At 44.6% G+C, this 16,952-nt stretch overlaps 1 protein-coding gene across 1 annotated transcript in view; it reads left to right on the forward strand.

Annotated features, from left to right (window-relative positions):
• MYO7B (myosin VIIB) overlaps positions 1-16,935 on the forward strand; it is a 50,014-nt gene extending 33,079 nt beyond the window's left edge. Inside the window, exons 33-49 of the mRNA XM_048955352.1 lie at positions 154-271; positions 367-493; positions 969-1,138; positions 1,714-1,895; positions 2,912-3,039; positions 3,569-3,726; positions 4,212-4,365; positions 6,322-6,477; positions 8,728-8,833; positions 8,951-9,064; positions 9,949-10,036; positions 11,183-11,289; positions 11,673-11,858; positions 12,524-12,640; positions 13,392-13,475; positions 14,140-14,259; positions 15,116-16,935. Coding sequence (XP_048811309.1) covers positions 154-271; positions 367-493; positions 969-1,138; positions 1,714-1,895; positions 2,912-3,039; positions 3,569-3,726; positions 4,212-4,365; positions 6,322-6,477; positions 8,728-8,833; positions 8,951-9,064; positions 9,949-10,036; positions 11,183-11,289; positions 11,673-11,858; positions 12,524-12,640; positions 13,392-13,475; positions 14,140-14,259; positions 15,116-15,199 — 2,199 coding nt within the window. The 3' untranslated portion in view covers positions 15,200-16,935. The remainder of the gene's footprint in view (positions 1-153; positions 272-366; positions 494-968; positions 1,139-1,713; positions 1,896-2,911; positions 3,040-3,568; positions 3,727-4,211; positions 4,366-6,321; positions 6,478-8,727; positions 8,834-8,950; positions 9,065-9,948; positions 10,037-11,182; positions 11,290-11,672; positions 11,859-12,523; positions 12,641-13,391; positions 13,476-14,139; positions 14,260-15,115) is intronic.
• Positions 16,936-16,952: the final 17 nt, after the last annotated feature.

Genomic DNA, 16,952 nt, shown 5'->3' on the forward strand with positions numbered 1-16,952 from the left:
GGAGGCTTCCCAGTGTGAATTTCCTCAGGTACTGCTGACATCACTTACAGCAGGGGGCTGCAGGGACCCTCCTGGAGCAGACCTGCTCTCGATTGTCTCTAGATCATGCAAATCAGAACTCGCTGAGAAAAAACTGGTGATCTTTTTCTGCAGGCCCCATACACACAGGACCGGCTCTCCCGTCAGGCTGTGAAGGAACAACTTGTAGATTTTGCTCGCTTCCAGTGGCCTTTGCTTTTCTCCAGATTCTTTGAAGTCACAAAGTTTTCAGGTAATACCCTGATCCTAAGAGACATGGACAGATGTAAGTTCAATACAGGAAGATGTCAGCATGGATAAGGAGGTGTTATTTTTCTGCATTTTCAGGTCCCAGCTTGCCCAAGAACCACTTTATACTTGCTGTAAATTGGAAGGGTATCTGCTTCTTGGATGAGTCAGAAAAGCGGCTCCTTGAGCTGACCTTCCCAGAGATAACAGGCATCCATACAAACAGGTGAGTGCCCCAGAAAGGCAAGATCTGAAGGCCCTGTTCGTATTCAGAATGAGGTTCCATGTAAGAGGGTGGTATATTTTCTCTGCCGTCCCCCTAAGTGATTTCATCTGAACCTGGAATGGTGGGTCTGGGAAACAAGAGGGACGTGTTCCGAGCAGCCTAGAAAGGAAATGATGAAATGGCTGAATCTTCCCAATCAGTGGAGGGAAAGATGACACTGCTGAGCTGGAATAGTGTAAGGAGCTAAATGAGATTTTATTATTGCTCAGTTGTTCCATAAGAAGAGTGTTTTCTTGTTTAGAGTGAAGTATTTTTGTACAAAACATTGTAGAGCCCAGAGAACCTAAACCACTTCAGTCCTTTAGAGCCATAAATTATAAATTAGGATCCATGGGGTTGTCTACCACCTCGGCTGTGATTGCAGATAGCTCAATGTTTTTCAATGCTCTCTAACAAACTACTTGATAATACATAGGGCAGTGAAATCATTTGGACAGAGTTGCACTCTCATCACCCTTCGTGCCGAAGAGTTTGTCCTGACGTCTGTGAACAGCATTGTCATTACTGAGCTGGTGGTGATGTTCCTGGAGGGGCTAAAGAAGAGATCACGATTTGCTGTGGCAATGCATGAGAAAAAATCCCAAGGTGAGTCCTAGAAGGAAGAAATCTTGAGAGAACTGACAGCACTAGTTTAAAAAGAGCTTAAAGAGAAGTGGGAGAAATTCAGCCAAGTGTTGCTTTGCTCCAGGAATAACATACAGTGGTCAGCGGAGTAGTACAGAGCATAAGGCAGTGTGATTCAAATCATTTGCTTACAAATTAGCTTACTTTCTACTTGCCTATTTTGTTTGGACCTTGCAGTGGCCAACAACTCAGCCTGCTTACTGTAGGAAGCTGGAGCTGGGCTCCCTGGAAATACTTCCCAGAAAAATTTCTTTCCATGCTTTACTGCCAGCTCTAGACACAAATTCTGCAACCATTTCATTCACATGGAGTTCTACTGTTGCCCTCACTGAAATCAAAAATCAGGCCAGCATAGGAAATGTAACTGATTTCTCTGAAGTGTTCCTGGAGGATTAGCTGTATTTACACAAACCACTTACTGTTGCTAATTGAATTCAGGACTTCAAAATACAGTTCTCTTGTCTTTCTTGTTGAAACGTCTTTGCATTTTATTGGTCTGTCAAGCCTGAACAGTACTCCCTTATTCTGTATTCCAGAAGACCCTGCCATCCTGTCCTTCAAGAAGGGAGACTTGCTAATCTTGACCGAGGACAAAAGGCTAGATGCAAACTCTGGCTGGATCTATGCCCAGAATGACAGGACAGGCAAAACAGGGAATGTATTTCTGGAGGAGATGTACATCATTCCTACTCTCACAAAGCCCTCCAGTCAAGTACTGGTAAGAAAAGCTGTACAATCTCTTTGAAGAGACTGGAAGATAAGTAATGGTTAACTGTGATTAAACTTATAAGTGGAAATTAATTGCTCCTCCAAAGTCAGACAAGTTCTATGTCTCCCACTGATGCAAAAGCATTTCTTTCTGCCCTGTCTGAACTGTCTGAAAACAAAACTAAACCTAGCCCAAACTAGGAGAAGGCTGCAGCTTTACAAAGCAATGACTTTCAAAATAATGATCTGTTTGCTATCAGGGAGTTCAGTACCTGGAGCTGATAGCAATTGATCATAGGTGTGAAGTTGAATTTTCCTGCATAAAAGCAGTGTTTTTTATAGAATCATAGACTCACAATGGCCTGGGTTGCAAAGGAGCACAGTGCTCATCCAGCTCCAACCCCCTGCTATGTGCAGGGTCACCAAAGTCACCAACCAGCAGCCCAGGCTGCCCAGAGCCACATCCAGCCTGGCCTTGGATGCCTGCAGGGATGGGGCATCCACAGCCTCCTTGGGCAACCTGTTCCAGTGCCTCACCACCCTCTGGGTGAAAAACTTCCTCCTCATATCCAACCTGAACCTCCCTGTCTCAGTTTAACACCATTCCCCCTTGTCCTATCACTGTCCATCCTCGTAAACAGATTTTTCTGCAAAGCATAACAGGGTGCTTTAAAAGAACAATTGCTTTGAGAGAGTGAACACAAGATTTCCCACTGATCACTGCTAATATTTTTTTTCTACAGTTTTGGAGACAGTATATTGGGTATTGTGCTAACATGAAGCTCAATAAGTGGGCAAAAAAAACCCAAACTGCAGGTACAGTTTGAACACGTTGTGCTGTAGATAATCCCACATCTTGGTGGCCACTGCTGTTAGGTCTATGAAGTCAGTTTGTGAGTCTCTCACCCCTTGCAGCACAGAGTGCACCTCGTAATGTGCACCACCTGCATGCAGATGCTGAGTAACACTGGACAGCTGTGCAGGGGCCTGTCCACTTGACATCTGTACATGGCTGTGTCCTTCCAGAGTTTGCTGATGATGTCTCCAGACCAGAGGAGGACAGCATCGCAGAACTCCTACATAGAGGAGCCTGATGAAGAGGATCTCAAAGTGAAGCCTTACACACTGGAGGAGTTCTCCTATGAACACTTCAGGTGAAGCTCCCTGTGCAGTGCGAGCACGAGGAAAGTTCTAGGTGTTAAGGATCACTGAAGATCGATTAGAAAGGAATCCTTTTCTGACTGGGTTTCTTTTTGTTCCCTGTAACAAAGTGTAACTTTGGACGTGCAGAGATTCTGGCACGTCACCTCCTTCTCCCTTTTGTCTGCAGAAATGCAATGTGACGGGCAGATGAATTCTAGCTGGAACTTATCTTTATTTCCAGCAGGCTCTGTGCTTACCTCCCACCCACTCTTCAGCATTTACCAGCTGGCACTTAACATACAACATCTAAGACATCAGAATTTGAGAAAATTTAGCCTTCCAAACTTCTCTCCTCTTTGCAAGCATTCTCCTTTCTGTATTGTAAAGAAGCTGCATTTTCCCATTTTTGCTGTCTTGTATTATCGAAGAAGATCACTGTCTTGAGAAGGAATATGCTTGGGAAAGACACGAGTCTTTTTTATAACGTTCATAGCAATACGATCTGATACTTTTGTGTTGCCTGCCCTTGTCTTCTTTCAGAACTCCTGAGAAGGAATCCATCAGCAAAGCTGTTCTCCAGAAATCTCGTGGGCACAGTCAGCTGTGGGCACACTCTAAGGATCCCTTAAAACAGCCTTTGCTGAAGGCAGCATGCACAGACCCTGAAGTTCGGGACGTGGCTTGTCAGGCCTTCGTTGATATCCTTTTGCTTTTCCCTTTGGGACCTGAGAACTCTTGGAGGAAAGAAGAGCTTCTTCCATGGAACACCTCCACTGAGATAATCCCACATCCACAATACTGGGGGCAGACTTACATTAAGCAGATGAGGAGGAGTGGGGGGTTTAAGAGCTCTGCATCACTTAGCATTGTTTCCCTTCTCTCACAGAAGAGTCCTGTTCCCTCCCAGTGCTCCACAACATGTGATGACCCACTTAACTGGGAACACAGCTGCAGGAGAGTGTGAGATTTATTACATATGCCCAGAACAGTTAATGGAGCTGAAGTCATAGACAAGCAGCAATTGCTATACAGGGAAAGGGAAGGGCAGAGAATCAGTTCCAGACCTTCATCTTAATATTTCCCCCTCAGACTCCAACAGAGCGCTTTAACACGTTAGAATCCAACTGATACCTCCTGTTTACCTTTCAGATTGTCCTGCTTTTGTCCTTAACAGCACAGTCACCCATCATGAAGTTCATGGGGGACTACCCATCAAAGCAGACACACTCCTCTGTGGAAGTCACTGACCAGATATTTGTGGCAGCTATCAAGGAAGAGGTCCTGCGGGATGAAATTTACTGTCAGATCATGAAGCAACTGACTGAAAACAGGAACAGGTACTCACCCAGGGATAAAACCCTGCTTCTGGGGACCGGTGTTCCCCAGAACACTGAGGGGGGAGGGTGCACACGTGCTGGCCTGACACTTTCCCTTACAGTGTGAGGTGAGAAAGATTGCAAGGCAGCCTGGTGAGAAAATACATCATTGCAGAGTTCTTGGGTGCTTTCAGTGGCTGTTCTCCCAGTCCTGTGTTCGTTTTCAGCTTCCCAACAGCAGTGTTTCCATCCTACAAACATGTAGTTCACTGTAGATGATGGGTGTTCAACCTTTTGGCTTGCCTGGGCTGCACTGTGTGAAGAGGAATTGTCTTGGGCTGATATTTTGGTTGTTGCTGAGTGATGGGTGCACACATAAGGCCAGGCCAGGCTGCTGTGCAGGGAAGAGGTACTGCCACGATGGCAGAGGGGCAGGGCTAATTATTAGCTGCCATAGGTTGGACATGCCTGCAATCTGGATCTTTTACCACCAGTAAATCCTTCTGAACAGCTGTATCAATAGGCTCACACTACTGGCTTGCATTGGTTACAGAGGCTTCTGTGCATGGATAAGTCTCTGAAACAGGCCACAGTTTTGCTTCCTCACCTAGGAAAAGGTAATTTGACCTAATTCCTTGGTTTTTGAATTGCAAAAAGATGCTTAAAACACTAATAAAACGATTCTAATTGTTAACAAAACAGTTTGCCAATTTCTGGCTGCCATGTACCACTGCAAAAGTTTGAGATGGAGCTTCTCCATCTTCTTACTTTTGCACAAATGTAAAACTTAGCAGAAACTTTACTCTGTGTTTAACCGTTAGATGGTAAATTTCCTTGCATGCAGTAAATCTTACAAGCTTAATGCATAGTCTGTAACCATTGTGCCAGTGCCATTCCTGCTGTACTCTATTAACTGGGGCTTGTGAGTCATTCAGTGTTCTGAGGGGGATCACTGATGTGGAAAAAACAGTGCTTGAAAGGTGGCTATTTCCATATATTTTCATTAGAACAGCCGCAGCAACAAATCTTTCATCCTTCCCAGGCTACTGCCCTGTGGACCACATCCTGCTCCCACACAGACACAAACACCACTGAGCTGGAGAATACAAGAAGGATTTAAGTAGTGTTTCTATCTACAAAAGCAGAAAAATAAATGGGAATAAAGAAGCCAGGACCTCTTTACTCAGCAGCATCGTGGTGCTTGTTCAGAGGTAGACCTGCCAGCTTCTCAGGTGGAACTGCTCCACACTGCTCAGCATTTAGGAGCAATTCCTGGGACACAGCTGAATATGTTACACTCCTGGCTGTGGAAGCAGGGTGACTGACCACCTGCTGGCTGCACAGCCCTTCGTGCTGATGAGGGTGAGATACCACAAGAGCTTCAGCTGGGAGATTTCACAGGTGCAGAGACAGCAGAAATCAGAATGGCTTAGGGTAGAAGGGACCTTAAAAGATAAGAGTTCCAACCCCCCTGCCATGGGCAGGAACTAGTGTTTATGTGAGTAGTAAGTACCTCGTTACCCAGTGTCATCTGCTTGCTCTTTTTTTTGAGAGCAGGAACATGAGTAAGGGAAAGTAAACTGCAAGTAAAATGCTTGTGTTCTGAGCAAGGCTGGCCACCAGACAAACAGACACAGCTGATGGAGCCCAATCCAAGTAACTATGGCTTTCCAAAAGGATGATAGCAAGGTCACTGCTGCCAAGATGACTGTAAAACTGGAGCTTATCTTTTATTCATGAGATTTACAACTGTCATGATATTTATCAGCCAGGATTTAGCATTATCTTCACATACGGCTGTGGTTACTGCACAGAAAATGGCTGTCAGCTCCTGTGTGAAAGCTCTGTTGATTTGCAGCTCTCTGCTGAATGCCACAAAGTACCGTGATAGGGCTGTGTCTCTACCCTATAGCTGCTTTGTGGTCAAAGGAAGAATTATTTGTGGCTGCAGCAGAACTATTTGCTTTGTGCTCACAGGTACAGCGTGACCAAGGGCTGGCAGCTCCTGTGGCTCTGCACTGGCCTGTTCCCCCCCAGCAAGTCACTGCTGAAACATGCTCAGAAGTTCATAGAGACACGTCAGAAAGAGCCACTGGCCCTGGAGTGCAAGCGGAGGATTCAGACAGTGATGAGGTAAACAGTCTGTGATACATGCATCCCCAAGTGCTCAAACATCATCTGTCAGGTGCTGGAAAACCACAGGGACTAAAATGTTGATACTCTTGCTTCCATTTCTCTTCTTAAACCTTTTTATTTAAAATGATTGTTACTTTTAATTCTCTTACGGATTCAGAACCACTAAGAGAGGTCTGAGTCACAGTTTCACTCTTTCATTTTAAGAAGTTGAGTATCACATACAATCACTTCATCCCTATAGCTGGGCTATGTCAAACACTACAAGGCATGGGGTGAAATGAAACCCAGAGGAATCGCTGATGAGGTCCTGACCTTGCTTTCCTTTGGTGACATGGCCTTATCCCCACCACGTGTCTGAGGATCAGTCTTGATTTCTGTTGAACCTCAGCATACTCTGAGCATGTTACTCGCAGTGAGAAACACCACTGAAGTCACTGAGATCTGCTGAGTGCTGATGTGGCTCTGTTGGTTTTCTGTGAAGCAAGGCAGACCCATGCTCAGAAGGAGCATTAACTTCTAGTCTTTAAGGAAACCCAGATGAGCAAAGCCCTGATTCTTCCATGGTTGTTCACCCCAGGGCACTTCTCAGAGCACCAGACATCATCCTTGTCCTGTCTGCCCCCCTTGTCAATCTCAGCATAGAAAAGGCTGGCAACAAAAAAATGAGAGGAATTTGCTGTCCCCATTGCAGGAGATGAGTCTTGTGCTGCCGGGGAAATGTCAGTGCACATTGAACTTGCCTTTGAAGTGCATGAAAAAATGCACGGCGAGGAATGCTATTCATTGCTCTTTCCATGGAGAACACTGAAAATTTGTCACCCTCCTATATCATACGCTATTCATGCTCAAAGCCCTGCTAAGCTCTATAGAGTTTCTTTAGAGTGAAGAAAACAGTGAGGGGAAAACATAATGGACTACTTCAGAGAGAGATCTCTTTGCAGAAATACCCCAAATCTGGAGTGTGGGGGAGGGAAAGATTAACAAAGACAAAATGCTGTTTTGTGAGAGTGTTTATTTCCAAAGATTAAGCTTGTACCCACTCAAGATTTCTCTGTGAGTAGCCTGCTGTCCTTAGGAAGTGGAGAGCAGGCAGCTTGAAGGACTGACCTACAATTGCATGGGGTGGAAGCCAGTTGAGCTCTCAGGTACACCTTTCCCTCCACAAAAAGCTTTACTGTTCCATCCCCACACTCCTGGCCAGGTAACCAGAGAGCATCCTGATGGGTGTTAAGCTGGCACTGAATTCTCAGCTGAGGCTACAATGGGAGGTGGCCCTGTGCCTCCAGCCCACACTTCCTTGGTCTCAGGTGCAGGAATATATCACAGAAATGCTAACGTTGGAAAAGACCTTAAAGATCATCAAGTACAACTGCAAAATGATGACAGAGCAGGGCAGGCACATGCCCCTAACAGGGCCTGTGCAGCACCAGAGTACATACCATTCAACTTGGGATCACAGACTTTCCTTTTCCAAGTGGAACTGCTATTGTATTTAATGGAGAAAAGTGTTTTCACATCTACATAACTAAAGAAGGTCTCCTTCTGAAAGATGTGCTTCACCTGAGAGAAGTCTGGCACATAAAAGCTACAGTGCCTACCATCTGCCAGCAGGCTGCTCTGTGCCACTGAGGACAGGAAAATACCAGCCCCAGAAATGTAGCAGTCCACATTTGTCCTTACTTTGACCATACCAGTGTTTTTGCATGACTCATACTTAAGGTCCAGTTCCTCTGCTTTAAAGGGCAGCGCTATTCTGAGATATAATTTCAAAGAACTAGGGCTGTTCATGAGTCAGTGATTACCTGCCAGCTCCTATGTAAGCTGTAATGCTTCTTACAGCTGCCCACACTTTTCTGAGCTGTAATATTCATTTTGAATCTCTATGCAAATCTTTCAGCTGATGCAAGAGTTAAAATAAAACGTAGTGCTCCTTGTGGCCGCCACCTTCACACTTCAGTAGCAGTATGGAAAACTGGCTGAAGACACAGAAGGGGTGATGGTACTGATTGGGAAGGTGCCTTATTCACACAGCCTCATTGCAGAGCAGGGCATTCAATATATGTGCTAATAATCCCCTCTGTTTCTTGCTGTTAGAATGAATTTGCATTGGGGTGAAGGTCCATCAGAGCTTCCCACAGCACTGAGCGTTTCACATGGAATCTGTTGTTTGGATGAAATACTGTTGAACTCCTCAAAGATCAATTCTCTCACACTGATCTCTCTTACACTGCTGGTGGCATTTTGCAGGAGTGGCTCCAGGAAGTGGGCACCTCATCCTGTGGAGGTTGAGGCCATCTTACAGAACAACACTAAGATCTCACACAAGATTTGCTTCCCCAATGAAACAGAGCAGGTGAGAACTTACTTCTTTTCTCAGCCAACACATATTCCTGCAGGAGCATATTTCAAGATACTCAGTGTTCTCACTTATTCCTTTCCTCTGTGTAACAAAAGTCTTGTTGTCTCATAGACATTTCATGTGGGAACAAACACCAAAAACCGGACTCTGTGTCAGAACATCGCTTCCAAGTTGCAGCTGAGCTCTTGGGAAGGTTTCAGCCTCTTTGTCAAGATTGCAGACAAGGTAACTTCTCAACTACGGTGGGGTTGCCAGACTGCCTCTCTTGCTTCCTTCCCATCCCACCTAAGCAACAATATTTGAAAACGGGCAACAAAGCAGGTCAATACTGCTGCTGTCTTTCTGAGGGGCTACAGCCTACATTCTGAGTCTTCTGAAGAAGCTGGAAGGACACGCAGAGTTTCTATCAGTCTGCTGGTACACAAGCAGCACTGAAAGCTGACAGAGGACAGAGGCTTTCTTGCTGCTCTGCTGGGATGGTAGCAAACTGCATGTTGCACGCTGCAGCCTGTTTGCCTCAGGCTCTACCCAGGAGATGTGCTGCATACCTGCAGTACTCACTGGCATTAGGGAGAGCTGTGGTTGACCAGCACCAGTCACTGCTCTCTCTAGTTTCTCAAAACTTGCCTCGTATGAGCTGAAGCTCAGTTTGGCTGCCTTGCTGAGATGACTCTTCTCTCTGGAACTGCATAAGGATTGTGACCAAGGCAAAAGCAGTACTGAATACAAGCAGAAGGAGCTTCTGATCTTCTGCTGTGGTCCTGAGAAACCCAAATATCTTACTCAATCTTACAACAGTGTTTTCCTAGGAGGTAACTAGGAATAAGGTAGGCATCTTCAGCTTGCTTTCAGTAAGGAAGTTAGAAAGAAAAAGCAGCAGAGAATGGAATAACTTCCCACTCCATTTGAAATGGAAATTGTGTAAGCCCTCCTCCTTTTCCCTTTGTATCCCCTTGCCTCTGTCTTTCCTGCCATAATTGTGCTTTCTTGTTCTAGACAGGGAAAGCAAAAGCAAATTCAGCTTTGCATTTGGGTATGCTGGCACAGGTAGTATTTTCAGTGCTCTGCTCATCACTCCTTTCTCCTCTTCATCACTTGGCTTCTTCCAGGTGATCAGTCAGAATGAAGCAGACTATTTCTTTGACTCACTGAGGCAGCTGACAGATTGGACCAAGAGGAACAAGCCAGTGAAAGATGGTAAGCAGACAGTCAGCATGACAAGAAGCTGCATGAGATACTGCGTGGAACTGGGAAAACAGCAAATAGGATTGATTCCATCTTACCACGTGTTGACAGGATCTGATTTTACCATTTTTATTTGTACATATGTGATTTCTGCCTGCACCAGCAGTAAGACCCAGCGACCTCATGCAGCCAGCCACCAGCTGCTGGAAGTACCAGAATCTCTTTGTCTGGGAATCCCTGCAGGAATGTTAAAATTATACAAAATATTTGATTTGTTCCACCCAAGACACACATCTGGATGCACACAAGTTAGATAGATTGATCCTGTGTATAATCCAAGGCTCATGCAGTGCCAGACTGTGTATCGCCCAGCACGCAGATATAGGTTCTTTCCACTGTGCTGCTCTTTCTCCTTGGGTCACTAGAAAATTGTTCTCCAGATTACTCCCTGGTGATACCAGATCACAAGTTGCATTGCTAAGGGAACACTTAGTTAGCATAAACCAGTACAATACTAACAACAGCAACTTGTTTGACTTCATTGTAACGTATAAGCTGACATCTTGAAATCTACAGCAAACTCAAACTCCACTCCAATTTCATATTACTTATGCTGCCTTTTGCTTATTTCAGGACAGTGAGGTTCAGCTTCCAGAAGCATTAAGTATCTAAGGCTTTCTAGCTTCCCTCTTCTCCTCACAGCTGTTGCAGCTGCCAGGATTTCTGAAAAATATAGCATAGAGATGTTAGTGCTCTAAAACACAATTAATTTCTGCAAAACAGCCACTGGGGAATGTACCTGAACAGAATTCAAGTGAGCTGAACATCAGCAGACAGCAGCCTGTCATCAGCAGCAAGACACAGCAACTCACTGCTGGGGCCTTCAGCCTCACTCTCCATTGCTGAAGAGCCCAGTGCTGCTGCACTATGTGATTGGTGTCCAGGAACTGACAACTAGCCACAGTTCCTTGGTCATCTAAAACTGCCTTTTTTTCTTTTTTCTTTTTTTTTTTGTGGGTTTATTTTGTTGTGGATGTTTTTGTTTGTTATTTTGTTATTATTAAGAATGGAATTGTATTTCTAAAGAAACTCACAATCCAATTACAAAGGCAGAGCTCTACAGATGCAGGGGACACTAATAAGACATTGTTTCCTCAGGTGCTACTATGTCTGTAGCTTATGAAGTGTACTTCATGAGAAAGCTGTGGTTGAATGTAACTCCTGGGAAGGACCTGAAAGCTGACTGCATTTTTCATTACCACCAGGTAAGCTCCCTAAAGCACAAATATGACAGCAGTCAACCCCAGTCAAGAAATTCTGCAGACAAAGTAACCGTGCTGGAATGTTGCCCTCTCCCTCACCAACAGGGCAGCACTGCTGAGGCTCTGAAACAAACTAAGGTCACACAGTGCTTACACCTTAGCTGTATGGTTATGATAACAACACAGCTCCTTAATCCAGTCATTCCTTGGAGGTACTCATCTTCCTCCATGACCATTTGCAGAGCCTCCAGAAGGAGCCACAAGTTCTTGGGATGCCTTTGGACCGTGCCTGCTGACACTCTCACCCCAACCTCACAGGTTTAGCTTGATTAAGTCACTGTTTGCTTCAGCCCTTTCTGCCTGGATTCAGAGTTGGTCTCTTCCAGGAGCTGCCCAAGTACCTCAGAGGCTACCACAACTGTTCCAAAGATGAAGCTGTCCAGCTGGCAGGGCTGATTTATAAAGTGCGCTTCAACAGCGACCGCACACAGCTGGCAACCATCCCCAAAATCCTGAAGGAGTTGGTGCCAAGCAATCTGCTTCGAGTGACCTCACCAGATGAGTGGAAGAAGGTATGAAAACCAGCACTGCTTCCATTAATCATACTGATCCCACAGAGCTTTAGGAGAGAACTACATCGAGCCACATTCCTTCTTTGATGTGAGACTTCGGAAGCACTGTATAATGATGCTGTTGAACACTGTTATGCCTCTTAAAGTTCAGATTTTGCATCATCTCCACCAAACCTCTGAAAGGGGCCTGGATGGCCTCTGCTCTTCAGAAACAGAAAATTAGAACTTGCTAAATAGTTCAAAGGTTGGCCAGCAAATCAGTGACCTTGCACTACTACTTCTCATGGCAAAAGGCTCTTCCATTCACAGAAAGGCAAGAAAGATTCAGCAGGTACTTCAAATACAGCTGGAGGGTCCACCTCAGAAAATGTGATCTGTGTCTGTTGGGAACAGTAGTGTTCTGAGTCTTGTTTCATCCCCTATTGCCCCTCTGCCCTGGAATCTGCTCCCTTGAGCTCACAGACTTCCCAACACATGAGTAAGATACACTGGGGAGGTCTGGCCCCATGGGATGGTCTTTCATTGTCAAGGCTGCTTTCATTGTCACAGCGCTCACAGGAGTGACCAGGCTGACAGTGTGAGTCTCTCTCTAGTGCTAATGCTGGACAATGGAAACCTCCCTATCTCCAACTGACTAGGCTGTGTATCCCTTTTTTCCCACACAGAGCATTACTGCAGCATACACCAAACATGAAGGAAAAACTGTGGATGAGGCCAAGATTGCCTTCTTGAAAATCATATACCGGTGGCCAACGTTTGGATCAGCCTTCTTTGAGGTGAAGGTAGGTGCAAAGGCCTGGATGTCTGGCTTTGGTAGCAGACCAGCACTAGGGGATGTGGACATAATTCCCTACTATGTAATAACACATTAGTTAACTGGCTTCCCATCATGCCCTAAGGAAAACACAATGTCTTGACAGCAGGGAGATGAGTTCTTCATCCCAGTTCCTGGTTTCTGGAAGGGACAAAACTGCCAAACACAGGAGTACACTGCAAATAAGTGATGCTGCTACCTTCACCTTTGAGGAAGGATCAGTTGTAAAACATAGCAGTGACACAGATAGTATTAAAACCAGCTGTAATACCTAATATTATGACTATGTAGCAGGTGGGGGGCTTTTCTTTTAGTTACAGGATTACTGTCCTGTCACTGTTCTCCACAACAGAATGCTGCTATCTCTGGAGACTCTCTCCTCAGAGCAGAACTGTACTAAACATCATTCAGAGTGGGTACCCACAGGGAACTTTCTCTCCTTGTTGCTTGTAATTTCTGCCCACTAAGTTCTTACCAACAACCTATTCTGCAGCCAACCACTAAGCCCACTGTCAGTCTGGGAAATAACAAACCCGATTCTGCTTTATGCAGCAGTGAGTAAGTCATTGCTGTTTAGCCAAAAACTCATCCTCAGAAACAGTTTCATAATACTGCAGAGCTTTAGGTTCCATTATTTATTTGGTAAAGAGAACAAGAAGCACTTGATAGTGCTTCACAATGCATCACAGCTGATAATTTCTTCACCTTCTCTGTTCTAGCAAACCTCTGAGCCAAATTTCCCAGAGATTGTGCTGATTGCAATCAACAAGCAAGGAGTCTCACTGATACATCAGAAGACAAAGGTAACAGTTGTTTCCCAAGCATCTAAGCAACTGAGCCTCCTAAATTAGAGACAGCAATAGCATCTTCTCTCTCAGTGCTAGAGAGGTTGGGATCCCTTTGCTTATTTTCAATGCAAAACTAAAGGAAATGTTATAGCCTCAGATCACTCCTTTGCAGTTTCTGCACTGAAAAGGGATCAGTGTGGGGCACCTCTGAAAACAGAAGCAGCAATCACAACAGACTTGGATCATGGATGGGCAGTGCACAGGGAGCCTGCATCAGACAAATGCTTTGCAGGAAATGCATACTTTCCAAAAGCTCATGCCAAATGACAGTGCTCACCAGCCCTCCAACTTGGCTAAAGTCTGGTCTCACCAATTTCTTAGGCAAAAACAGCTTCTAAGTATTACTATTTGCTTTTAATAAGAGAAGAATCATCCAGTGAGTTTTAGATTATTGTAAATGTGATGGCAGTGTTTTGAAGAAGAGGAGGTCTCAGTGTGATTGAGACTGCTCAGTGTATACATCAGACTGGATGTAAGGCCTACCTTGATCCTCTGTATTTATAAAAGAAACAGGGAACAAAAAGACAGCTCTTTCTCTTCAGGTTTTTGTATGTGACAGCCTATTTTCATTTGAGCAGTGCTGAATAGTTCAGTCAAATCAATGTGTTTCTCCTCACAGGAAATTTTAACAGTTTACCCCTTTAATAAAATCTCCAATTGGAGCAGTGGGAGCACATTCTTTCACATGACAATAGGGAACCTGGTACGAGGAAGCCGGATCTTATGTGAGACATCTCTGGTAAGAAGAGTTTGTTCACTTACCAACAAAAAGCTCCTCGTTTTTCCTTTGTGTCCAGACCAGCTACAAACAGGATGCCAAAACAGGATGCCAGACCACCACAACCAGTGCAGATAACCCGTTCACTGTTATGCCAGTACAGCTGCAGTTTAGAACCAATTTAGTGCTCTGTAATGCCATCTGATGCAAAGAAGCAAGCTACAGAAACAAGGAAAAAAGGTCACTTCCCAAATTCTTCCCATACATAAAAATTCTACCTGAGATAGAAAAGATTGCATTTAGGCACAGAACTGCGTCAGAGTGTCTTCATCTTGCTTGGTTTGATCCACTGTGCAGTAATGCCATCTTGTAAGATTTTGCTTGGTACATGAATGGTACAATCCTCTTTTAGGATTGGTTTCAGACGGCTGAGACTGAGAGAAGCATCACTGTACTGATATTTATAGGTAAAACTGTAAAGAAAACCCTCAAAACTGTTAGGGTTTAACTTCTCTCAGAGAAGCTTGGATTCCCAGGTATAAGATCACAGTACCACAAGGGTTGGGTGGGACCCCTGGAGGACATCTTACCCAGCCTCCCAATGTCTAGACAAGATTGTAGCTACAGAATAAATTCTGGGTTTGAATTACAGGGATATGACAGTGCCAGCAGAGCTGTGCTCTGTAAACTTTTGTCAATCTATGAAAGGAAGAGCAGAGGGAAAAATAGAGAAATGGTTATAAAAGCAGCAGCAGCTGTTGGAGGAGACATCATCCCTTCAGGAAAACATCTAAGAAGGAAAAACAAGGAGAAAATAATAATTATTTTTGCTTCTTGGGCTGCTTGAGAGACTTAAGACTTCTTTCTTTTCCAACAGGGTTACAAAATGGATGACCTGCTGACATCCTATGTACACCTGCTGATGAATGCAGTTAACAAGCAAAAGAGCCTCCCAGCTTGAAAGCAAAAATAGAAGCCACGACCTGCATTGGTGCCAAAGTACCCATCATTTCATCTCCCAGAAGAAAAATGATTTAAAAATATGAATCTAGCTGATCAGTTTTCTGATCACACACCAAATGAACTGTGCTGCTGAAATACTAACATGAGTTCAAGTGAGCTCGTGCTTTCAGATATCTTCATCTTATCTTTCCTAGGTGTAATAACAGAACTCCATTCAGATTTTGAAGTTTGAGGAAGTGTGGCTGTTTTTAATCTAATAAGAGAGGAGCACCCAAACCCTAATACAGGAGCCACTCCTGGTACTCAGGATCTCCTCTATTCTTAAGGAGAGACACATTAACGGGGTTCTTTTTCCCTTTCCTGCCTTGTTTCCTAAGCTTTTACCAAATGCATAATGTGCAGCAGAGGTAATATTTCTTCTTCCTAGTGGAAATTCTGGAAGTGCAGAAGTGCCCTTTAGTAGTAGGATAATGGGACTCCTGGAAAGGTAAGAGGAAGCTTTTCATCCTTTTATCACTAGGTTATGTACAGAAATTGCAGTAGGCTATGAGAGCTAGTTACTGTCACAATATAAATGTCACTCCTGTGTGATGCTAAGTTCGTGGGCTGGCCACTGGTTTACCACTGCCTTTGCTAAATTAAATGGTTTTCTTCCTTCCATGATTCACAAAACACTCAGAAACTAACAGCTGCTTCCTACTAGACAGCTTGTAGGCAGCCTGAACAAACTCTGACATGGGTTTGGACTGTGGGCTCATTACTCAGTTGCTCCTATTTCTAGATACAGATGTGCTGTTCGGTGCAATCTGAACTGAAAAAGTCAGTCTAACAGACATCTGTTGAAAAAAGATTTCTGCTCTGTAGAGATGTCCTCAGCTTGGAGTTATGTAGACACTCATTCACAAGACAAGAACGATAGCAAGGATCTTCAGCTATGAAAGCTATTTCCTGTTTTAGGCATTGAGTTTGATTCGGTGCTTGTCCATGTCACAGACCTCTGTCAACACACAACTTGGGGCTGTCAGGAAGCAGAGCATGTGTGCCCTGTGGTGGCAGTGAGCCCAGATGCTTGCTCCACTAGAGAACAAGGACTGCTTCCCCAGCGACAGGCTCTCACAGTGAAACAGGACATGTCTTAAAGCACTGCACCAAGCTCCTCGAGACTCGACCCAGCAGTGCTGGAGAAGCAGCTCTGCTGGATCTCTCACCAATTTGCCAATGTGTGCACAATGGTTCCCTTGTTCCCTCAGCTGTGTGTGTGCAGCTCAAACTCCAGTGGGAATTCTGTACATGCGTGGCAGGGAAGAGCCCCCCTCTCTTTGTGCATGTAAATGAGTGCCACACTTGTTAGAATAGCTGATGGTTTTGCAAGCAATTAGATGTTCCTGCTGTCACGTCCATTGCTGGCAATGGAAACTTTTGAGACTAAAGACTTTGGAGTTGTTTTGTCCTCCCATGTGTGATCTAACTGACTGTAAGTGAGAAGCATTCAATACTTAACCTGTGAAAAAAAAGAAATTTTGCATCCAAAATGTATCGTTCCTGGTTTTTACATAAACACTGCAGAAAATCAACCACAGTGCCTCTTCCAACATGAAAAGTGTGCATTTGTTCCAGATGCACGTAACTTAAACCCACCACACACCCACTACAATCACAGCATCCCAGCTGCTTTCCATAGACAAGCCCAGTTGTATGGCATAGCCTCTGCACATCCTCATCAACCAACACAACAGAAGCAACACAACCAA

Source organism: Lagopus muta, chromosome 9, assembly GCF_023343835.1.
Source record: "Lagopus muta isolate bLagMut1 chromosome 9, bLagMut1 primary, whole genome shotgun sequence".
Classification (NCBI taxonomy): domain Eukaryota; kingdom Metazoa; phylum Chordata; class Aves; order Galliformes; family Phasianidae; genus Lagopus; species Lagopus muta.